Source organism: Neomonachus schauinslandi, chromosome 1 (genome assembly GCF_002201575.2).
Source record: "Neomonachus schauinslandi chromosome 1, ASM220157v2, whole genome shotgun sequence".
Taxonomy (NCBI): Eukaryota; Metazoa; Chordata; class Mammalia; order Carnivora; family Phocidae; genus Neomonachus; species Neomonachus schauinslandi.
In genome coordinates this window covers 76,791,343-76,816,401 of record NC_058403.1, presented here as the reverse complement: position 1 = coordinate 76,816,401, position 25,059 = coordinate 76,791,343, and the positions used below count along the sequence as shown (strand labels likewise).

General features: G+C 39.7%; 1 protein-coding gene across 2 annotated transcripts in view; it reads left to right on the top strand.

Moving 5' to 3' along the window:
* Positions 1-25,059, top strand: part of LOC110582716 (LIM domain containing preferred translocation partner in lipoma) — a 424,119-nt gene that overhangs the window by 301,269 nt on the left and 97,791 nt on the right. For both annotated transcript variants that reach the window (XM_044919939.1, XM_021692728.2), the window contains exon 6: positions 17,475-17,644. In XM_044919939.1, the coding sequence (XP_044775874.1) occupies positions 17,475-17,644 (170 nt within the window). The remainder of the gene's footprint in view (positions 1-17,474; positions 17,645-25,059) is intronic.

The following is a 25,059-nucleotide window of genomic DNA, read 5'->3' as shown; positions in this document are numbered from 1 at the left end:
TCACCATCAAGCCGATTACTCTGTTGCTGTAGTTTACTAAATATTGCTTTTGCAGTAGGGACTGTGTTGCCTAATGGGCTCTGAACTTTAATTTGCTCATGATAATAACAGTGAGTAAATGGGTCTATCTCTGGACTTCAGAATACACTCTTGCATTTTAGACCTGCAAGAAAAAAAAGACTATGTTTTATACTTTGCTACATTCATAGTTTCTGTTAGAGCATACCAAGCCTGATATCTGACACCAGTCTTCATAAAGAGAAATTACATTAATTGTGTCTCTATCCTTTTACATTAATCCATTATGAATATTTTATTCCACAGAGTTAGAAAAATTGCACTCACTTATTACTGAAGAACATTTCTTTATAAGGAGTGCTTTATCCTTTAAGACCTCATAACTTATGTTAAATATTTCAAGTACGATAAATGGTAAGAAATGAAAAATAAGCCTGAATTCATAGGGTAAGGACCATTTACAAGCCTTTTGTCCTCAGACTGTGATCATATGGTTAAACTTATTTGATGTACTTAGCAAGTTGTAAAATTCTTATCTTTCTGTGGTGATCCATGGGAGATAACTTCATCATAATGAAACACTTTTAAATCTGATTTTTGTAAGTTGCAAAATGATTATCATCCTTACCCCACCAGGAAAAAAAAAGTGTTTTTCTTTGTTTAACATCAAAAATCAGATACTAATTCTGATCTCTTGACAAAAATGAAAATTCTCTCTGCAGATCTTCTGCCACTTCTTAGTTTCCATGACCAAGCACAATTATTGGTTTTAGCAAATAAACACATTTGAGGCAAAACATTAATTTACTTCATTAGATATATATGAACTCCCTTCTGAAAGAGAAAATAAATAAGCCATTAGTATGTTTTATAAATATGCACTATCAGAAAAAAATCAAAATAATAGTTTTTAATATTTTCCTAGAAGAAATGCATGAAATAAGCATGGTATTTTGCAGAACATGTTATTTAAACTAAAACTTTGAAATCTTAGGGCAAATTTTTATGGATAAATACAATAGAACCTTCTTCAATGCATTTAGGTCCACTGAGCTAATCAAAATGCACTTTGAATTGGGGAATCCCAATTGAGAGAGGGAAGGAGGAAAGAAGGGAGGAAGCGAGAGAGGAAAATTACATAATTTAATTTTAATATCTTTATATTTCCCCCCTGTTTTAATTACTGTAGCTTTAGAGCAAACCTTGATACCAGGTAATATAAGTCACCCAAATTTGTTCTTCTTTTTCAAAAGTGTTTGACCTATTCTGCATTCTTTGCATTTCCATACAAATTTTATAATCAGTTTGTCAATGTGTGCCAATAAAATTTGGTAAGATTTACATCTAATAAATCAAATAGGGAAGAAATGACAACTCAACAATGTTGTCTTCCAGTTCATGAACATGGTATATCTGTCCTGTTACTTCTGTAATTTCTTCTGTAAATTATCTTCTGTAATTTCTCTCAGCAGTATTTTCAGGTTCTCACTGTAAAGGTCTTGCACATATTTTCATTCACAGACCTAAATGTAAAAGCTAAAATACAAAAATTTTACAAGAAAACATAGAAGATCTTTATGACATTGGGGTAGGCAAACATTTTCTAGAGAAGATAAAAAAAAAGTTAAGCCAGGAAAGGAAAAAAAATTAACTTCTGCTTCTCAAAAGATATTTAAAAAATAAGATTACAAGACCTATACTGGGAGAAAATAAGCACAGAATATATGTATCTGATAAAGGACTTGTGTCTGGAATATAGAAAGAACTCCTAGAAAAAGAAGACAAACGGTTCAATTAAAAACTAGGCAAAACATTTGAACAGACACTTTTCTAAATAAAATGTAGAGATAACCAATAAGCAAATGAAAAATGCTCTAAATCTGTAGTCATCAGAGAATTATAAATTTAAACCCTGTGAGGTACCTCTACACATTGATTAGAAGGGCTAAGATTCAGAAGAATGACATTACCAAGTGTTAACTAGAAGATGGAGCAACTGGAATTCTCTGACATTGCTGGTGAGTATGTAAAATGATATAACCACAGTCTGGTATTCTCTCAAAAAGTTAAACACATATTTACCATATGATCAGCCTTTGCCAGCCCATATGTTGACCCAAGGAAAATGAAAATTTTTTTTTTCTGTAGAAAGACTTGCATATAGAAATTTATAGCAGCTTTATTTGCAATGGCCAAAAACTGGAAACAACTCAAATATTTATCAATAGGTGAAAGAACAAATTGTGCTACAGTTTTGCAGCCATATGTTACCCATCAGTAATAAGGAACTGACCTACTAGTAAGTACAGCAACATGAGAAAGTCTCACAAATATTATGCTGAGTGAAAGAAGCCAAACCCCTCTCCCTCCCCCCAAAAAAGAATATGTACTATATAATTCCATCTTTACGAAATCCTAGAAAAGGCAAATTTAATCTATAGTGACAGGAAATAATCACTGGTTTACTGAGGCTATGGGAAAGGATTTACTCTAATGGGACACAAGGGAGCTTTTTGTGGTAATGGGAATGTTCTAGAATCTGATCATGGCAGTAGTTATAAGGGCCTAGTAAATTTATTAAAATTCACAATTAAAATGGGTTCATTTACTGCATGAAAAGTCTACCTCAGTAAAGTTTATTTTAATAAATAAACAACAAAAAACGTATTTCACCATTTAAAAAAACACGGCGAAGGCTTATTTGAGTGACGGCTGTTGGCCTTTCATCTTGCATGAGTCCTAGTGCATAATGTCATAATGAGTCCTCTAACAATTTCCAGTTTGGGTTCCTTTAAAGGAGAGTAAGAACTTAAAGACACTTGTGAAATAAAGTGAATGCAGAATTCTTTGAATGTTTAAGCTTTTTTTTTTTTAATAATTAAGGTTGCTTATCCATACCTAATTGAACAATGTATCTTTTTTTTTTTTTCTAAGCAAATTGTCTTTATGGAACTTTCCCAAAGCATTCTACTTCAATGTTATTTTTAAAAAATTAAAACATTTTCACTCTTTTTTGTTAACCTACATAATAGTTAATAGTATAATTACAATAACAATTTCAAGTGGTATGACTAGACTTGGGATCAAATACAGCTGACACTGGTAGCAGGTTGGACCAGGAGTCAGGCTGTGCTTGTATTGGTTTTGGTTGGTTGTGCACAAAGACATAAAACTGAGGGACCCCTGGGGTGGAAATTGAGGATCCTGAGTTTGAGATGAAGTTACTAACACGTAGTAAGTCCTCAATACCAGTTTAATTTGAACATTTACCCTCTAAATCAGGTATCAGGAGGCTTTAGGATTGGCAGTTAGCTGCTTAATAAGTATTTAATTGATTATATGCAGTCTTACAGGGAATTACATGAGTTATTCCTCTGTGCACTTATTAATTTTTGGCTACCCTACTTTAAAAGTGCATTTGGAATGTGAGTTCCACAAGAGCGTATCTGTCTTCCTGCTGTATCTGCCATGTCAGCCCACAGTAGTTACTCAATGAAACATTTTCTGAAAGCATAATCTCGATGCCTCTGCTGACTTGTCAAGAGTCTTGTGAACAGGAATGGGTCTAAAACCAATCTCTAATTATACCTCTTTAAAAGTTCATTAAGGGGGCTTCCTGGGTGGCTCAGTCCATTATGCATTCAACTCTTGATTTCAGCTCAGGTCATGATCTCAAGGTGGTGATATCGAGCCCCATTGGGCTCCGAGCTCAATGGGGAGTCTCCTTGAGACTCTTTCTCTCCCTCTCACTCTTCCCCTCCTCCCCTACTCATGTGTGGACACGCTCTCTCTCTCTCAAAAAAAAATTTAAATTAAAAAAAATAATAAAACTTCATTGAGAAGGTAAGTTTCTTAGGCAAATGTCCTTATCAGTAAATTTCTGAAAATTTATTCTGAGGAAGTGGATGGTATACAGATGAAAGTGATAAGGGGCTCTAGCCAGTCACCAGTCCCCTCCACCATTCTCCCTATTCTCAAGATTCAATGTAGCTGAATCCTCCGGATCCTTAAGGTTCTTTGGAGCACATTTTTAAAAGCTCTGATTCTGGTTCTCACTCTAATTGACAAAAGAGCGATCTGAGGCCCCTGAGGCCCAGGGAGGCTCAATGACCTCTCTAAGGTCAGCCAGCTACACTTGGTCAAGCCCACCCTTACGCACGTGTCTCCACTAATACCATTGCTTTTTCATCCACCCTTCTGTTCCAAGTTTGCTGTGCCCCATGGATAACATCTTCAGTGTTTCATTTTTTTTTTTTTTATTTCATAGCAATCTTTCCTTTTCTTTAAGATACACCACCGCTCCCATTTGTACCACCTGCAGCAAGCTAAATTATTCCTTGGTGTTTACACCTTTCAGATATTTATAGACCATCATCATGGCACTCCTTAGTCATCCTCCAGCCTTGCTGTGTGTACATATATGGCTCCTTTAATCTTCCTGTACCAGTCAGTCTCTCTTGTCCTTCATCGTGTGCACCCTTCTCCTCCCTAGTGCCTACAAGAGAATAGTCTGAGTATATTCCAGATGGGAAAAAATAACCCCAACATGTTGTAACAGGGGGGAGAAAAAACACACTGAATAGATGAAAGGAACAATCTACAGGTTAATTAGTAGTATGGCCACAAATATGTGCACAGTTTTGTTTCAGAAATAAAGCAAGCTGTATTTGTTGTAACTATCTCTTCTCTGAACTGAACAGAATGCTGATAATGCCAAGCTGTGTTTATAGTCCAAATTTTTGCTAAAGACCTTCAACTTTGCACTCCCCCTGTGTAGTATCTCTTGCCCAAGACAGAACTACAAATAAAAGCACTTAGCAGGAACTGATGCAAGAACCCATTACTGAGCTTATCTGTTTTTAGGCAGTTTCTGTGGATTTAGAGAGCTCTTCCTATAAGCCTTAGTAAGGAAGAACCCTTGTGTTATCTCACTAGTTATTAGGCACTTGGGCATGAGTCATCCTATAAAAATTAAATGTGTTTACCGAATATGATAATCTAAAAATGGAAACTACGTTAGTGCGAGAGGATTCGCCTGGAAAGACTCTGCTGACATAAATAGAACATGTCTATTGCTCCATTTCTTGTTTCTTTTATTTAATAACTTTTATAGTGTTTCAGCGATTTTGGAGTCTTGAGTCTTGGCTGTCCAGATATCACCATGGAGCAGGTTCCCCTTACCCTCAGGCAGGCTTTCTCTAATTTATCTGAGAATGAAAACTTGAAGCCTGGGAAGGTCCTTAGAGAAACACTGATAGTATTTATACATCGTATCAGAGGAGACAGGGAGGATCTGCCCTTCCCAGGTACATGGCTTCTTAAGGAAATGTTTCATTTTTCCAAAATCTGCTATGATCCTGAAAGTGTTCCTTCATTCCCAACCAAGTCCTTCCTGTAGCACTTTCTGAGGCTTTCTTCTGCTCTTCTCTCCCTGATCTCACAGGGCTATACGCTCCCACAAGGGAGAAATGCAGTTTCTGGCCTTGTTCTTATTATAAAATGTTGTGCCACACCTCCGAAATGATGCTAGCCAGTGGAGTTTATTAGAACAAAATTTAAACTTCTCTACTTTTAAAACCCAGTGATTCTGCTAATCTGGAGGTGGCAAAGAAGGGTGGCTATTTATTTCCTCTCTCACACAAAGCAAGATTGTGAAGGAACTTATTCTCTGAATGAAAGGGGAGAGGGGAAAAGTGGGAACCTTCTCATGTTTTATTCAGATGTTAACAAAGAAAATTGAGAAGTGTGTTCCCTTAAAATTGACACCATTTTTATCCCAAACATTCTGGTGATAGCAGACGACTGTTCAAGCTTCTTGAGAGTGAGGGGGATTTTTTTCAGAAGCATAGTCCCGGTGGGAAGTATTACCTAAAAGTAATACAGTAATTGCTTTCAATCTTGCATATTTCCACATACTGTGTGCATGCATACGTGTATTAATAACTGTTCCCAAGACGTCACACTAGCTCTCAGAGAGCTCAGTGTTACTATGCAAGTGCCAGAGACGGAATCGATGCAGACTGCAGTTTAGCAACGAGAATTTTCCAGACACGCAAGGGCAGACATGGAGATGGCCGCAGGTCTACGACTCGGTGCCTGGGTCTCCCTCTGAGCTCTGATGTAACATCATGTGTCAAGTAGCCGTGACATCCATCTGACCACTCCACTGAGAAGAGGAGCGGCACTACCAGCATTTCCAAGGAGCTTAGATCCTCCAAATCTATCTATCCACTTATATCTAGGACTGCATTCTATCTTGTGGATTTGCTCAGGAATTCCTTAGACTATGAACTCCGGGTGAAAGCCCATATAGAGAAGTACATTGTGCTCTATTGTGCATGTGATTTATATCAACATTCAGAACAAGAATTTATTTTATGGTGACACATCTAGAGGAATCCTTACATTTTGTTGTCGCTTATAATTTATTATGTAAATTCCTCCCTGTAACACTTTAAGCCACCACGGGCTGGGATCACCGTCGAGGGACGTAGGACTGGCTCAGGTGGATGAGGTAACTTGCCCAAAGTCACAGGTTATGTATGTGGTAGAGTCAGGATTAGAACAGATCTACTACCTGTCCCCCTCGAGTATTTTTTTATCCTTTAAAAGCTAGTAACAAAACAGAAGCCTTTTGTCAAGTGAATATTGTATGTAACTCCAGTGTACAAAAACGAATCAGTTCAGACCAGGTATGGTCAAACAGGGAGCAGAGCCTGGCCTGTTTTGGCCCCAGGGTATGGCTGCAAAACCCACTAACACACATCTTGCTGCCATTCCTTTGATTTTCAGAACACCCAGGTGGAAAACTCCAGAACATGTCAGTGTGTTTCAGACAGAAATGGATTGGTTCTGCTGTTTCAGATGGTCATGCAGTTTAACCTTGTTCTGGAATCATGCAGGAGTCATCCTTGTGGACTACCCTGTACTCCCTTTTAACAATAAAATTTCCCCATATGGGGAGGGAGGAATTCCTCATGCTCAGGCAACAGCGCCTACTAGTGGGCAGAAACTAATATTTGAGAGGGCACACCTGGGAGCTAGAAGACCACTCTGCCGAGGGCCTGCAGGACTGCATCCAGGTCTCATCTCTTCTGTCAAGGCACAGCCTCTCCCTGAGCCTTTGTTTTTGCATCTGTAAATGAGGTTGGACCAGATGTTTTCTAAATTTTCCACATGTTCTTTCGTTCTTAGACTTTTAAATCCTCTTAATAGTATATTAGGGTCATTTCAGCACTGAGTAGGAAAACCAAAGCTGGGGTGTAGTGTCAGATGAGAACAACCCCCACCTCTGGGTTCAGCACTGTGTGTGCAGGTACTGTGGTCCAGGTCAAAGACCGCTAGACTTGGGGCCAGAGGAACCAAACCTAAATTCCAGCTCTGCTTTCTACCTGTCAAGTCACACACAAGATGATTCCTCAGTTAACTCATTTGCTAGATAATTGCCTTATCTAGCATTTAATTATTGTGAGGTAAGGTTCAAACAACATGAAAGAGGTGAAGTTTTATGTGAACCTTTAGGATTACTCTGGATCTTGATATATCAGAAATTTAAAAGTAATGTTAGTCATAACTTTCATTTTGCTCTTTGTGGTAGCATCAATGAGAAGGCACATTTAATATTATAAAGTACTATATAAATATAAGGAGTGCTTGGTAACATTATAAGATGCTCATGGCTATTGTTGGGCATTGAAATACTATAGTTTTAGAACACCCTCTCGAGTTACCTCAGGGTTAGGTTTGCTCTTAAATAACCACAGTACATTTGGAGTTTACCCGCCACAGAAACTAAACAAATTAAAGTATTTTCAGCTTGGGATGGAGCTTGAGGGAAATATAAATTCCCATGAGAGATACCACAGAGCAGATTCCAATCATAAATCAAAAATAATCAGTGCAATAGCAGTTGTAACTGTACTAGTAAATATTGATTCTTTTTTCTGTTAACAAATCAATCACAAAGTGAATTTTAAATATAGGAAAATATATTAAGAATTCAGAGGGGGAGTATGAAAATGTCCGTGTGTAAAAATTAAATTGAAGAGAAATCTTGGCTTTAGTCAAAATAGATGCTGATATTCCTGTCAGGGATGTTGTGAGGTTTATGCAAGCTTCCTGCCAGGCCGGATGTTTGTAGGAATTTTGGAGTTCTAAAGCAATAAGCCAGCTTAGAGGACAGGTGAAGGGGGCTCCGAAGCCAGACTGCTGGGTCCCTATTCCAGCTTCAGTATTTAACTCCGTGGCCGCGGGCAAGTGACTTACCATCCTTAGGCTACCATTTCTGCTGCTGTGATGGAGATGATGATTGGACCTACACCAGCAGGTCAGTGGAAGAATTACCTGAGATAATATATTGAAATACTTAAAACGGGGGCACCTGGGTGGCTCATTCGTTAAGCATCTGCCTTCGGCTCAGGTCATGATCCCAGGGTCCTGGGATCGAGCCCCGCATCGGGCTCCCTGCTCAGCAGGAAGACTGCTTCTCCCTCTCCCACCCCCCCTGCTCGTGTTCCCTCTCTCGCTGTGTCTCTCTGTCAAATAAATAAATAAAATCTTTAAAAAATAAAAATAAATAAATGCTTAAAACGATGCTTGGCAAATACTAACTGCTGAATAAATATTGACTATTATCTTCACTCTGGGGTCCACAAGTTCCTGCAGGATTGGGGTTGAATTTTGAGCACTAAATTCTCTAAGTGATGGTTTGATGAATATAAATCTTCCATAACTGCCTCACAGATGAAACTGTCTCTATTATCCCCATATCGACTGTCCTGTTTACAGGTGGGTCCAGGATGTGTATCTCCCTGCTTTTGGTTGCAATGATCTCTCCATTTGAAATTGAGCTATACCTCCTATAGCTGGACAGAGTAAGAATCAGGGCCTGCACAAGCTCCTTTGTGGTTACTGTGGAATTTCGTGGCCAAGCAGTGAAGGCAGTCATCACTGTCCCCTTTTTACAAAAAGGCTGAGAAAAGGTTACCTCTGTGCGCAGTACTTAGCACAGAATAGAAAATTCCTAAGTGTATTTGTTGAGGGGCTGACAGAATGGCTGGACAGATGACCCAGCTGAGACCACCTGATCCTTGAGGAGGGGTCTACTTATTGCTTATTTTGAAAACACGTGCCTCAGGCTCTGGAAATTTAGGAAATTTGTCCAGGTTCCCATAGCTAGTGAGTAACAAAGGCAAGACTTGCAGTTCTAGCTGATTTCCTTTACACCTTTATATATAACTCGTTAACAGGTGCCATGTATTACATTCAAAACTGCAAAGCAGTGTTGGTTTTTGTTTTGCTTTTGTTGTTATCTGATTTTTGCTTTTATTTGAGCTGCTTTACCTTAGAATGGAAGTTGCCAGAAAGCGATTGTCCTGACATACACTGTGCATGTATATGTTACTTAGTTTGGCAGAGGTTGGGACCAGGGTGGGTGGTGTCCAATTCACTGCCTTTGTCAATGCAACTAAGTGCAGCTTACTAGGAGGTAGCTCTGTAGGGCCAGGTCTTTGGTTCCTAACCGTCATTGCTTTGTAAGAATTCTCTAGGACAGACTGTATTGTGAGGCACATAAACATGCAGTTCCTTTTAGAGCAATGGTTCTCGAACCCACTGCACGTGAGCATTGTTATGTCAGGGCCCCCTCCCAGACCAGATAAATCAGAATCTCTGGAAGCAAAGCATGGTTATCAGTGTTTTGTTTTGTTTTGTTTTGTTTTAAAAAAGCTTTCCTAGTAGGAAGGCAGAGTTTGAATTTCAATACTTTAAAATCTCTGAAGGACCCCCCCCCCCCCCGACCTATACTGATCTCCCTACCTGTTGCAGATTCTGATGTTTACTGAGAGCTCCCGAGATTTGGGGGTCAGAGAAGTAATGCTGTCTATTGGCTCTTCTTTCCCTGGGTGTGAAGATCTCAGAGGCAGAAGGAGGTAGGGCTGAGATTGGAACCAGGTCAGACTTCTAAAGCCCATCTTCTTAATCAGGATGTGTTTTTCTGCGCGTACAGTTTATTATTCAATCATAACTCTGACGTCCTCAGCCTTGGTTAGGAGCGTGGGCTCTTCTGCCCCCAATACCTTGGCCAAGTGACTTAATCTCAGACATCTTACCTATCAAATAAAAATAGATAAGCATTATAGCACTATGAAAGAATGTATGTGGAGTGCTTAGGGCAGTGCTTGGCATAGAGAAAAAAAACACAGTAATTTTCTGTGTTTCTTCACAATGCAGTGTAATTAAGTGAGTGGAATATGCTTGCTTTTGCAACCCTACGTGGGACTCCCCCTCCAATCCACCTCCTTCCCTGAAGGTCCAGCCTAAGCAAATATGTATCTATAAATGAATCACCTCCTGGCTAGGCTTCATAATGACTTCCTTTCATCAGTAGGATTCAGCCTTCCCTCCGTCTTATCAGGTTTGTGGTCCGGGCCTTTATCCACCCACTCCTATACTGTTCTCTCTGACAATTTGGGGTGTTTTTTTGTTTTGTTTTGTTTTGTTACTCTAACTTAATTTCTTACTTTTAATTTCTCTGAAGACTTCCTCCGTCTGCCACTGGTCATCGTGCTTTAGCAGCTGTCACTGCCGTGTCTGTGCAACATGCACGTGCAAGAGAGCACAAGCACGTGTGTGCAGCGAAGAGAGAGGCGGGGCACTGCCTTGTGCTGCCTCGTCCCTCCCACCCAAGTGCCCACGGAATCTGCGAGCATCTCAGCAAGGACCACCGCAACAATACCATAATGAACTACTATAGTATCATTGTGTATACATGAGCTGGGCGACAAAAGTAGGTGCGTCCTACAGTCCAGCTTCTAAGATATGATAAGGATTCCATTATTCACACAGCTAAATAGCATTTGCCATAGGAGACTCAATATTGCCATGTTAGTTAAAGGCAGAGTTCAAGAAAGTAGGAAAAAACTGAATTTGGTGTACGACGTAATACATACTATCACACCTCACATGGCCATCATTGACATTCTCGTTAGATTCTGTATTGTTGAAGGCCACATGGCAATGCTATATGATACATTCATTTACAACACAAAAGAAGGCTGCTGTAGAAGTGCTTCTAATTAATATAAGTGAGCTTCTTATGCAGTGCTGGCGAAATTTGAGAAAATTTAGCTGATTCTGTTCTTGTATGTTATCAATGAGTAGAAAGCCATTGAAAACTCTTCACACTAAGACTTAAAGACGCAGCATTAGGGTGATAACTCATTGGTGAAAAGTAGAATTTTTTTTTTTCCCGCCAACTTACTGTTACCAGTCTGTCCCTGAACTGTTTTAAATGTGGATAAAACAAACCTATTTGGGCAATGCTTGTCAGCTGTTATCCTAATGAGCAGTACAGAAATAGGGGCCCCTTGGAACAGTGGCTCAACTTGGCTGAACATGAGAATCACCAAGAGAGCTTTTAAAATTCCAGTTCGAGAACATCGCACCTCGGACCAATGAAATCCGAATCTCTGGAGCTGGAACCCAGAAATCAGTGTTTTGTTTTTACGTTCCCCAGATTATCCATTATATTGGTAAGGTTGAAAATCATGTCCTAGGGGCACCTGGGTGGCTCAGTCGTTAAGCGTCTGCCTTCGGCTCAGGCCCTGATCCCAGGGTCCTGGGATCGAGCCCCGCATCAGGCTCCCTGCTCCGTGGGAAGCCTGCTTCTCCCTCTCCCACTCCCCCTGCTGTGTTCCCTCTCTCGCTGTGTCTCTCTCTGTCAAATAAATAAATAAAATCTTTAAAAAAAAAAAGAAAGAAAGAAAATCACTGTCCTAGGACTTAAGTAGTTTAAAAAACAGGGTGTCTTTTATTACATGCATTAATGATACGGGATTCTATAAAATAAAAGCTTTGGTGATTAGGAAATGCCATCATTCCAGAACCTTCAGTGAATGTCATATGCACCTGTCATAAAAAGAATGCAAACTTGTACCTTCAGTGGAAGATAATTTCTGAATCAGCTTAATGGAGGCTCTGCTTTAGGAAGATAATTCCAGTGGCCATATGTAGGATAAATTGGAGCAGTCTTTGTTTCTAGGAATACTTTGCCATGATTTCATTACCCAGATATAACCTTATTGATTAAACTTTTCAAACAGGACTCTGTTCAGAATATTTTGCAGATGGTGCATAATGAGAAAGCTGATCCATCATACAATCGGCATGTAGGGTTTCAATTCATTGTGATATTTAAAAATAGAATATGACTTTTGCTTGTGCCTAAAATTTCTATTATAAGTCAGATAGCAAGGAAGACATGAAGACAAATGTGACCTGGCTTGATGTCTGCATACGCATACATATTCTATTTTACTTTTGATGCTGATTAATGCGCGAGTTTGGGAGTATCACCAACTTTTAAAATGGCTATGGACATTTTTGATCCTACCTCAAAAACAAGCAGTGTTTGCTAAAGAGGGCCTGTGGCCTATTATACTAATGGTGCAAGGTTCATATACATAAAAAACTTTTTAATTAAAAAATTCTGTTTTCACATTATAAAGGAAATATATTCACATTACCAAAAGAGAAAACGGGAAGCAATAAATATGAAAACACATTTCCTACTACTCTACCTCCCTTGCTCTACCTGTTATTTGCCTGTAATATCACCCTCCACTCATGCCCTTCCTAGGAATGACTTGTTCCAATTCTGCATAACCTTCCAGATGTAGCTCAGGACTAAGACTTCCATAGAGTTTTTCCATTTATAAGAGGAAGTAAATCAGATACTGGAGCAATCAGGAAGCCATTGCAATGGCCCATGAAAGATAATGGATCTCGATTTGGGTAGTAGGCATGTGGTGGAAAGAAGCCTTTCAGAGAGGCTCACTCAAGAGGTTGCTACAGTTGGGACAGGGTCCATGGGGAAAGGGGTGAGAAGAACCCATAACTGGTTCCAGAGAAAATACGGATTAGTGTACATAGCAAGCAGTAATATATAAGCAAGCTTTAGAAACAAGTTCTTTTTTTTAAAATTCAGGCATCTTAATTCACTATCAAAATTCTCCTCAGACTGTCTGATCCTTTGTCATTGGATTTTTTAAAATCACTGTCCTAAGCTTTGCCAGCAAGCTCCTCATTCCAGCCCTGGGTCTGAACTTGAGCTTCCCACCGGCCCCTAATCAGCTCTGTTTCCTTCATGCTCTGATGCCTTCAAGTCTGGTACCATTCCCCTGGTTTTTCTCATTTAAAAGTGCTGAGATACTTGTCCAAAAGATGGGCATTAAGATTGTGGTCTGCTTTTAATGAAGTGTAGTGTAAGCCCCTCTAGGGGCAAGGATGTACTATGCTTGAGTAACTTACTTTCCATTGTGAATGCTTCCCTAAAAGGCATAGTTTGTAAATTTCGTTAATGTGAAAAGGGAACATTCGGGCACCTTTTCTGTCCTGCTGATGTGTAGGGCTATTTTTATTTTTGTTCTTCGCTCTTTTTCTGTGCTTGTGATTTTAAAGGTGCCAGACTGACTGCCCTCGAGCCTGTGTCCCCGATTTCTCCCAAGAATAGGAAAAATACGGGAGGCAGCAGAGCTGGTCATGTCTGGGTCCAGCATATTAGCCTGACCCACTCTGGAAGAATGTTCTCCAAATTATAAAGGAGAAGATTGTTCCTTATGAACACAGCCCATCTGCTGAGAAGACAAGTCCTTGTTGTGAAGCACCAAGTTACTGCAGAGGTTTGGGATCTAGTCAAGCCCAGCCACTCATTCCCTTTGGAAAAACCAGAATGTTTTTCTCTTTCCCATCTCCACCTGTCCCAGTTCCATCCTTGAGTTGGGCTCAAATGCCTTTCTCCACAAAACCTTTCTGAGCCCCTCTCACACGTGATTTCCCTCCCACACCTCCATAGCACCTTCCCCTGTGGCACTTGGCACCTTTCCCCATGTGATTGTAGACTGTATAGAGTCTTATAATGATTGTAAAAGGCACTGACATCGTCTAATCCATTTCTGTATATCACACAGAAGCAGAATATAGTCCTGGCAAAGAGTAGATACCTGGGGAACGTTTGTTGAACAGAATGAAAATTTAAAAACTTGTCTTTTCTGCCCTTATCTTTCTCTCTAGTCAGTGACTGGGATTCTCTCCCATATCCTCAGGGATAGCTAGCAAACTCTCCATAAACTATGTAGACTCAAGATCTTGGCTTCCAGAGACTCTACTTCGGGCCAGCCATGGTCTGGATCAGATTTGCTACCTCCAGCTGTCTTATAGACCACCATGACCAGTAGACTGTAACATTTAGCCAGAATTTTTTTCCCCCAAGGTGTGGTCCACACATCACTAGTAGTCAGTCCCTGGTGGACTCTCAAGGAGCCCAGTTTAAGGTCTAGAATGGGAAAGAGTAATAAATAAAAATAATTCTGTTGACCTGAATTTAACAGATTTGAAATGTAAATTAGAGTTTTCACAGGGATCCAGTATGCTCTTTTGTTAAAAGATTTATTTGTTTATCTTAGAGAGAAAGCAGGGGGAGGGTCAGAGGAGAGAATCTTTGAGGGGACTCCCCGCTCAGCACAGAGACCAACACAGGTCTTGATCTCATGACTCATGAGATCGTGACCTGACCTGAAACCAAGAGTCAGATGCTTAAACAACTGAGCCACCCAGGCGCCCCAGGAATCCAATATGCTCTTAATAATCATCACATTCTTTTTTTTATTTAAATTCAATTAGCCAAGGTATAGTACATATAATGTTCAGTGATTCATCAGTTCAGTGTAACACCCAGTGCTCATCACATCACGTGCCCTCCTTAATGTCCATCACATTCTTAAAATTTGCACATATGTCACAAACCTCTGTTGATTGGTGTTGTTTGACCAATGTTCACCAACAGTGCCATTCAGCTCAGAGTATTTTCATGTCATTAGTATTTTTTCTGCTGCTCCTAAACCTGTATTTTTCATTATTACTATTGTATTGCATTATCCTTTAGTTCACCAAAACAGATCAGTGATTTCAATATGATTCAGTGACAGCAGGAAAAATAGTAATAAAGATAATACCATAAATACCACTTTGGATTAATATTAAAAATGTAAATTTTGGTGAAAGAGGATTCCAATATAAATATTGGAAGTGAATCTGTAAATTCTAAGACAAATGTGATAAGTGTGCACAAGCAGTTGTAAAAGAAAAGTTTGAATACTGAGTATGATGATGACTCTTTAAAAAAAATAAGACTTTATGAATTGGTGATCCATTTGCCTATAATTGCAGGGTGTTTTCTGTGATAAAATGACAAATAGTGACATGAAACTTTGAGGAGTGTAGCATCAAGTTCAAACATAGCACAGTGAACTTTTTTAGTAAACCAGTTAAGCTCTTGGTTTTTTTTTTTTTTTCCTGAATAATCGCAAAACAAGTGCCATATGCAATAACCTAATTTTGTTACTAAAGGCAATTAAAGTCCACAATTTCAAAGGCACCTTTCTAAAGTTATACATCTCATGATAAAAACAGGTACAAGTTAGGCGCCTGGGTGGCTCAGTTGGCTAAGTGACTGCTTTTGGCTAAGGTCATGATTCCAGGGTCCTGGGATCGAGTCCCACATCGGGCTCCCCTCTGCTTTGTGGGGAGCCTGCTTCTCCCTCTGCCTCTGCCTGCCACTCCCCCTGCTTGTGCTCTCTGTCAAATAAATAAATAAAATCTAAAAAAAAAAAAAAAAAAAACAGGTACAAGTTAACTCTTGGGAAGAAGTTTGTAAAACAAGCCACAAAGTTTATTATAAAAGTTTTTATCAAATATCAAGAATATGATATCAGAACTTTAGAATATCACCTACAGTGGAGGCAGCTCAGTTTCCAAGAGTTTAACTCTTTTTCCAGTACTGATATTTCTTATTCCTTAGGGGGAAAATGATCTGTAGTTTGGGTTAAATTTTAAAAATACATTCAAGTCCTGCAACACAGCATATAGAAATATTTTCCACTGCCAGTGCAACCAGAGAGGATCAGAAATATGTTTGCCTCTTTGTTCCCAAGTTCAAACATTTAGCCCTCCTCTTTGTAGGTGTGAAATGATTGTCAATCCAATGTGATGGAGTGCTGAAAGCAGTCTTCAGTGAGAAATCTCCCCATAATGTCAGCTCTGTGTTCAATCCCGATGCACAGAATGAAGCAGAGGCCAGACAACATAGTGCTTAAAACCATGGACACTGAAGCTAGACTACTTAATTTTGAGTTTCATTAACCATTTTTGTGACTCAGTTTCCTCATCTGTAAAATATGGACAATAGCAGACCTGTGACATAGGTGGCTGTAAATATGAAATGAGTTAACATGTCTAAAAGCACCTTGAAAATGCCTGGCGTAGGGGAAGCACTAGGTTTGCTACAACTTATGTGTTAAAGCCCCCAGATTCTTGTTGACATTTCCAGTGACCTGTAATTATTTGTTAAGGCTTTCTACTTATGGAAATAAAGAATAAGAAGGAAAACTGGATGTGGATCTGACCTCTGGCTCAAGATTCCCATGACAGAACCAGATAGAGATACAGACTGCAGCCAGCGCAATGCCTCACCTGACATAAATATTTGTCTTCAGTTGTTTTATTGTTCCTATTTAAAACAATGAATTTTTTGAAACCCAAATCGGATGTCCATATGTGGTCCAGATGCCTCATAAATCAGTTTAAGAATGCTGAAAGTTTACAGAACACTGGGCTGGACGGTGACAACCAGGGCCATCGGGACTCGAAACCCTAAAGTCGGTGGAACTGTTGCAGGTTTCAGGGATGTTCAAACTAGGACCAGACTTGAAGGCAATACTGTGTAAATTGTAATAACTTAAAGGATGTCAGGTGTAAGAGATGAGACGTGTTTCACGAGGCCCTAGAAGACAGAACTGGAAGAACTGGGTAGCAGTTAGCTTGAGGAAGCAGTCTGGCTCAATATGAGACAGAACTTTCTAGCAGTCGGAACTGTCGGGAAATAAAAGGGACTGCCTTTTGATCTATCACTGAGGGCTGGATGCAGAGATTTTACAACCTGGGCTTTTCTGAGAGGAGTTGGAGTTTGACTTTTTACCCAGTTCCCTCACAGTCTAACTGGACACGTAGACTCTCCAAGCAGAAAGACTTTCCTGGACGTGCCTTCCACGGCTCCCTTGCTGAGTCGTGTTCCTCTTACACTTGGTGGGAGATTAGAGGCACAGCCCTGGCCTCGACCTCAGGAGACCTGAGTTCTACTCTGTCCCTTTCTGTAGGTCCTTGAGCTGTGAGGGTCAACTCCTCAAATGCCTCATGGAAAATCCCCATCATGGCGGCCGTACTCGGGCCCGGGGTGGCTATTCCGGTAATCTTGCTCCTGGGACGGCGGTGGTGGTGGTGTCAGTCTTGCTGCTGCTGTTGCCATTATGAGTCGGCTGTCTCCTCCACCTTGGCTTCCGTCCTAGGAGGACTGAAAGCGTTCCTTGGTGTGTTCTTAGGAGTCAATCCCTTTTGTCTTTCAGGCCGCTGTGCTCGCTGTGGGGAGAATGTCGTTGGGGAAGGGACAGGATGCACTGCCATGGATCAGGTCTTCCACGTGGACTGTTTTACCTGCATCATCTGCAACAACAAGCTCCGGGGACAGCCCTTCTATGCAGTAGAGAAGAAAGCTTACTGTGAGCCCTGCTACATTGTAAGTTCACCTTCTGCTCTGCCCCCCCCCCCCCCCCCCGTGCTTTGTAAAGATGTCTTCTCTGGCAGAATGCCAGTCACTCCAAATAGAATGTAGCCAGCCGATCTCTATTTCTCCCCAGATTCCAATGTGTGTGTGTGTGTGTGTGTAGATTGACATATCTTAATTTTTTCCAATTGTCCCCTGTACATATGAGGTCAGAAAGGCATGTTAGGAGGATCTGCTCATTATCAATTAGTGGTCTGCAGGGAAGATCATCCCCTCGGGCCTTTCAGGCGTGTATGTACAAGCTTACACACAGCCCCCTGCACAGCAGAAGGTTTCCCAAGTGGCATAGTTGTACCTCTTGTTATTAGGTCCCACCCTGCATTTGAATTCGCCAGTATTTGTAAAGAAACCCTGCAGGGCCTCTGGACTCCCCAGTGCTCTTTCAAATTCCTGGGCCCTTTGAATGGCCTCTTATCTACCCAAAAGATTGCCTACCTACAGTACCCAGCAGGTTTTCAATGATACAAACAGATAGACCCTTTATGATACAGGGAAATGAATTTCCCTTAAAGGAAAATGAATAGAAATGCTGACGGAGCTAATAATTGAGTTGTTGTTTTTTTTTTTTAAGAATACAACAACTATATTTTAATAACATAGCCGGGTGGCTTAAAAATATGCTATCTTCATTTCTTACCAGGCTACTTAAATCTACACATTAAGCTGTCTTCTGATAGAGCAATTTGATAAACTGTTTTTAAACTTAAAAAAAAAAAAATTTTCCTTGCTGTCTTTCTGCATGATTTTAATCTATTTAACACTTGTTAGTGGAAAAATTGGTGCATTTTTGCAAACCCACAAAGGAGGCATGGTTTAGCCTCAGTGCCCAGGCCTTTTAACATAAAGGAAGCTTTGGGTGCAAGGTCTCGGGAGTTATACATAGCTTTGCAGAACCTCAAGGTTCAAGTTCACTGCAGAAGTTTCTGGCCTTGTCAGTATCTTCCCATGACCTGCCCGCTCTAACGCATTGCAGCCCTGGAGTCCGCAGCACAGATCTGAAAGTTCTTCAAGATTAAGATATTGCAGGATTCAATGTTGTTTCGCATCCCTTAGGTTCAGTTTTATTTCATTTTCCTCCCCGAAGGCAACTTAACTTAAATACATATCGCATTGTACTAGTGCCACGCAATGCTGGAGCTGGAAACCAACTCCTCTTTTGAGAAGTGATAATATAGAAACAAGGACAGGAGGAAAATGGCCTCTTCTGTCCCATCGTTGATGTCATAACCAGGGCTATAGTCAGTCCTTCACACCCCTGGTCCCATAGTCTCTGCTGACAGCACACATTTTTAGTTTGTCTAGAACATAAACAGAAACACTGTAATGTCCTATTGATCTGGAAGGGGGCAGTTACATATATGAGGGAAAGTCTGCTGAACAGAAGCTTACCTCCTTAGGAAATAAGAATATTTCAGATGTAGCCCTTTGAAATCTTTACTGAAAAGAAAAACATTACAAAATCCCCTGCCTTTGTAAACAGACCGCATGGACCATGGCTTAGGGCCAGCACATGAAATTACTTACTGCAGTGAGCTCTGTGACAACGATGTCCACAGAGCCTCTGGAAGCACCTGTGGCCCTTTGTCCTTATACGAAGTGACCACACACTGCTGTGTTTTGTGTAGCTCTGTGTCTATTTTTCATCCTTTTTTGGACTGCACTGTTGATTATTTCCTACTTTAGTGGTGCTCTGGTGGCAGTCTCCTTCATTTTTTCTTGTATCCCTTGGGGCTAAGGATCATATGAGCAATATTGCGAAACAGTGTAACATGGTGTGAAGAACATGGGTTGAATTTGATTTCATGACTTATAAGGCTTTGTCTCCTTGAGAAAGCTCTTTCCAAGCTTCAGTGCCCCCATATATATAATGGGGGTGATTGCAGGATTTTCCTCAAAGGCTTGTGAAGATGAAATGAGGCATTCCTGTAAAGCACATTTGGCCTGCCCAAGGAATGGTAATGGAATGCGTGTTATTCTGAGATGAATTTTGGTAAGGTTTCTGGCATATTTAGTACTTCTGAACATGAGGACCTTACATGTGCCGTGAGACTCCTTGAGCTTTAGGGAATTGTTTTAACCTCTCAGGCATACCCCTGTCCCATTTTTAAATGCTTTTCTTGCCCTTCTGGGTGTGTAATAAGACTGAAAAAAAGTGCCATCTGGCTAACTCACAGGTTTCTACAGTGTGTGGGCTCAGGTTTCGATCTCCAGGCCAGGTATAGGAGCTCAGTGATTCTTGAGTTGTAGTTCCTTCAGCTTTGGTTGCCCTATTGCTTAGACTGTGCTTATGACAAGGAAGAGTATCTGAGAAATATTTAATCACATCCTCGGAAGAGCTGGGTGAATTCAAACAATGGAAATTCCTACCATCCTTTTTGACATCTCTCCCCCCGAAGAACCTTTAATCAAGATTTTTCTTTATGAGTTCTATCCATGGCAACTCTAAAGTGTAATTTAATTCTTATCAGAATCCAGTTAAGCTGTATTCAGAGACCCTTGTTCAGTATTGATTTGAGAGTTCAGCACAGCCCTCAAGCTCTCAGATGGATGTGTTAGTATTTTAATTTCTTTGGGACTTTTCGTTAAGTCCAACAAGCTGCCACACCAGAAATGTAAAGTTGTCTTTGGGGGTGGGATCGAGGAAGCCCGGAGACTAAAATGAAACAAGTTGGTTTTGAAGACAGAGTGTGTGGTAAGGAGGATCCTAGGGCTGTATGTCTGTCTCTTGGAACCAAAGCCCTTCGAACAGAAATACCTGTGATGCCATCCAGTCAAACTGCCTCAGGTTCCATTGGTGGAAACTGATGTCCAAGAGACATCCCGTGTAAACAAAGTGTGGAGAACACCCAGGCCCTGCAGCTCAATCAGTGAGCTTTTTTTTGGGTAATAGAATCAGAATATTCATGATCGTGGTTTAGTTCATTATTTCTGTGTAAAGACCACCCATGTCCGATGCTCTGACTTTAGGAAGGAGACTCACCTAATATAAATTTAATTTCTTCTTGCCTAAATTAATTATTGATCAACTTAGATCATATTTAAATTGACCATTTACATAATTTGGAGGGAAAAATACACCAATTACGTCTTCATCTTTGCTTCAGTGATTATTCAAATTTTCCTATTGTCTCCTGAATCCTTAATCCTTGCACATACATAACTGTAATTAAACCAGTTTGGTTCTGTAAGGCACTATAATTCTCTTTAATCATTTCATATATGCTTTCTTTTGTGTTTTCTATTGGTTGACTTAATATAAATATGTATATAGCTTTCCACTGTTAATAACCGCTCTTTTTTAGGTTTTTTTCTGTTTAGTTTTGCATTATGTTTGCATACTACATTTTAAAGCTATTTGCCACTAGAAAGGTATTGGGTGTTTTCCATTCTTTCAGTATTGTAAATAACATGCCTATAAATAGCTGAGTAAAAGTTTTATATTCTTTTACTTTGAATTTTTTTCCTTAGCATAAATTCTTTGATTTATATTACCAAGTTTACTTTGCAGCAATTTGGAGAACTTTTGCTCGATTTCTTTAGAAAGATTTTTCAAATTCACAGAGCCAACAGCAATGTGAAACCATATGTTAAACTATAACCTATCCACTATTGAAGAAGTTTATTTATATTTACTTTGAACCAATTTAATAAGTGCCTTATGTAACAGTTATTTTATTTTTTTTAAAGATTTTACTTACTTTATTTGAGAGAGAGAGAGAGAGAGAGCACGCTCGAGTGGGGGGAGGGCCAGAGGGAGAGGGACAAGCAGACTCTGCGCTGAGCATGGAGCCTGATGCAGAGCTCCATCCCATGATCCTGAGATATGACAAGCTGAAATCGAGAGTCGGACACCCAACTGACCAAAGCACCCAGGCACCCCTGTAATAATTATTTTAATTTAAGTTTGTATAGTTATTAACAAAACGAGTAAGATGCTTTTCAACTTTGGTGATCTCTTAAAAGCTTAGTTTTGATTATTTTTATGGATTTGTGTAAATGAACATATTAAAATTACAAGCACTAAGCTTCCTTGAGAAGTAAGGTGATATAAATAGAAAATATTGCTTCTAGACCTTGCTCTCCTGGTGTGACCTTGGGTAAGCCATCTAATTTCCGAGGACCGGTATCCTCATTTATGAAAGGGAGTATTAACTTCTTCCCTGTCTCCAAAGACAGGGAATGAACAATTGTGATATTTTATACATTACAAAAATTGTTTACTAACAGAAGGGCTTAATCCATTAAAAACATTATTATCGTTGCTTTTTGCCTTAGCATAATCTGATACAATTTAGAAATCCTCTACGTTTGGGGGTAATTTCATAGCTACAGTTGCTATGGAAATACTGAAATAAATGGACGTCATAGAAGGACTATGAGGACATACATGAGAAGAAGAGGTTCATGCTTTACTTGAGAAGATTTTTATGTTGCTATGAGTATGAGGGGCAGCAGCCATGCCTCCCACTTATGTGTTCTGTCCTGAATGAGACAGGTTTAGCCACAAGTATAGATTAACAAAAGAACTGCTGTGCCCTTAGCATTGCCAGGGCGTCTGGGCCTGAGACGTAGCGCATCCTAGATTCTCAGCAAAAGTCTGTTTACGAAATGGCAGCCAAGGATCTTCCCCTAAACCAAGGCTCTTACTCAGAGTGGATCAAATCCAACTTTCAACTGTCCAGCGTTGGAAGTTGGTACAGACGTTTTTATTAGAGTTAAAATCCAAGTGATTAAAAGCCCTCAGGAAATCGGAGGCCAGCTCCACAGGAGACTAAACACTGCAAGGTTCCTGAGCTTGAACCATTAGTGGCCGACATGCTCACAGCCTTTTGCTCCCTTAGTCACTCAATGGCCACAGTCTCCTACCTCTGTAGGAAAGTTGTCCTTTTATATGCTCAGTTCCTCCAAATAGTGTTTTAAAAGCAGTTATGGCCAGTGCTTTATGTGGGTGTTGGGAAAGGAGCTCAGAGTTTGGACAAAAGCTGAAAAAGCCACGTGAACTCCCCTTCTCTTTTCTCATTGCCCACCCCTGCTCCCTCACCTCCAAGGAGCATCTGTCTCTCTTTCCCCCCTCACACCAAGCGCACCTGCACACATACTTTCTTCTTGATGTTACATCATTATCCTTCAAGCACTCTCCCAGAAAGGAGAAAATGCTTCAAGAAAGAGGGACATCTGCAAGTATCCTCTAGAGCGATTTCACCATGCTAACTACTACTGATCATTCTCTCTCTCTGCACCCCACTTACATTTGACAGTGCTCCTGAGCACCTCTCATTGCATGTTACCATTCCTATTAGAACCTTGTGAAATAGACTGGTGCGGGGCAGAGGAGTGGAGGGGTTATTGGTCCCACTTGATGGCGGCTTTGATATTTTCAAAGCGAAAGACAAACCAAGGGTAGGGACAGATCTTCTAACTTGTACTTGATTGCTAGGTCCATATCACCACCCTGAAACTAATATTCAACTTCCTAAAGATACGAAGATACTGACAGCCCTCTGTGATTAGAGCCTTCCATTTCCAACATTTGAATTGATGACCACATACATCATGCCTTCCAGCATTCCAGAATCTGAAATGCTCAACTTCTATTGGCAATAAAACACAAGCCCTCTGTCTTTTCTGAAGCATTTACTTGTGGCTCTCCCTGAAATGCCTCAGGTTTTAAGGGGAAACCCTTCTTTTTATGGTTAAAAATAATCATAATAATAACATTTGTTTAGTGCTTTCAATTTTATAGAGCATTTTTCTTTTAACTTATGTCATCCTGTAATGATCCTAGAAAATAGGATGATTATTATTACCTTCCTTTCCAGGAATAAGAAGCTGAGTTTTATAAAAAGTCAACTTGCTCCGTTCCATAAAGCATGAGCGTCAGATACAAGACTTGACCCGGCCTTTGACTCTCAAGCTCAGCTCTTTTCATGCACCCAACTAGTCACTGGAAATTTCACTTATTACTAGGTTTCCTTTCTCATAATTAATTTTTTCTCTATTGCCATTTTTTTCATAGTGTCAAGTTAAAAAAATACAGTTAACCTACATTCTGAATTTCATGAAATGGCTTTTGCCTTATTTTTGGACATAGTAGAGAATATTGAGCTCAAAATAACCTTTCTTATGGTAGTCGTTCTTAAAAAAATACAACTATGTTTTTAAGTATTATATGCTCACTAGAGAAAAATTAGAAAATGTATTAAAATATGCAAAGCCCCATCTAAATAATAGTTTATATTTTACCACACACTCCTTTTCTATTTCAATATCTCTGTGTATAGGTACAACCATACATCTGTACACATGTGGTTTACACGTGCGTGCACGCACAACGCACACACAAACGGGATCATACCATCTGTACTGATTAGTAACTTGCTTTTGTTACATGACAATGCATCAAACTTTGCCTTCTTCAAAGGGCATTCAAAACATCTTCCATGGGCATTCAAAAAGAATATGTATCACCTACATAACTTTTCTGGAAAAAAAATGGCAACGAAATATTCCAGCAGACAAATAAGTTAATCAAAATAAAGTATGTGGGAAATCTAGGGCTAATAAAATGGTGATAAACAATGAACCAATACAACTAATAGTTAAAGAGAGAGGACAAGATGAATAGCAAATTCAGACTAAGAGAAAATAATATTAATCACCTACTAACTACAATATTAATAGCAGACAAAGTACAATTCAGAACAAAACTATTACATCGGCCAAAGTATATTACTTTATTGATAAATGTCACAGTTCCACAGGAACAGCCCTGAGCCTTTCTTCATTAAATATCATTACATTGAAATATATAATACAAAAATATTGATGAAATACCAGCTGAAAATGGCTAAACCATATGCTTTATAAAACTTTAACACATTCCGTGCAATCTTTGACAAACCAATTATGGAAGTTGAGTAATATGATTAATATGATTGATTGGATCCATATAAGCAAAGAGATTCTATCTTCTTTCCAAATCTCCATGGAAGATTTAAAAAAACGTCCTCTCATAGTCTGAGAGGAAAATATAGACAGTTCCTATTGGGGCTCACAGAATTGCATATAGCAGTACAGCAAGACAAGAAGCCTATCAAAGGATAAACAAATAAGCATGCTTGTGGGTTAAAGACTTCTTAGAAAGTAGTGCTGATAGTAACGCTGCATGACAACCAGAATGAGACCCAGCCAGAGTTGAATTCCAGTACAGCTAGGATCATTAATTGCAACAAGAAAGGGTGCATATATATTCATCTAAAGACCTAGAAAAGGACAACAAAGTCGACCTTCAGGAAGAAGGAAATCATTAAAGGCAGTTATTGATAAACTGAAAAATACTAGAATTTTTAGGTCCAGGAGATGATTCT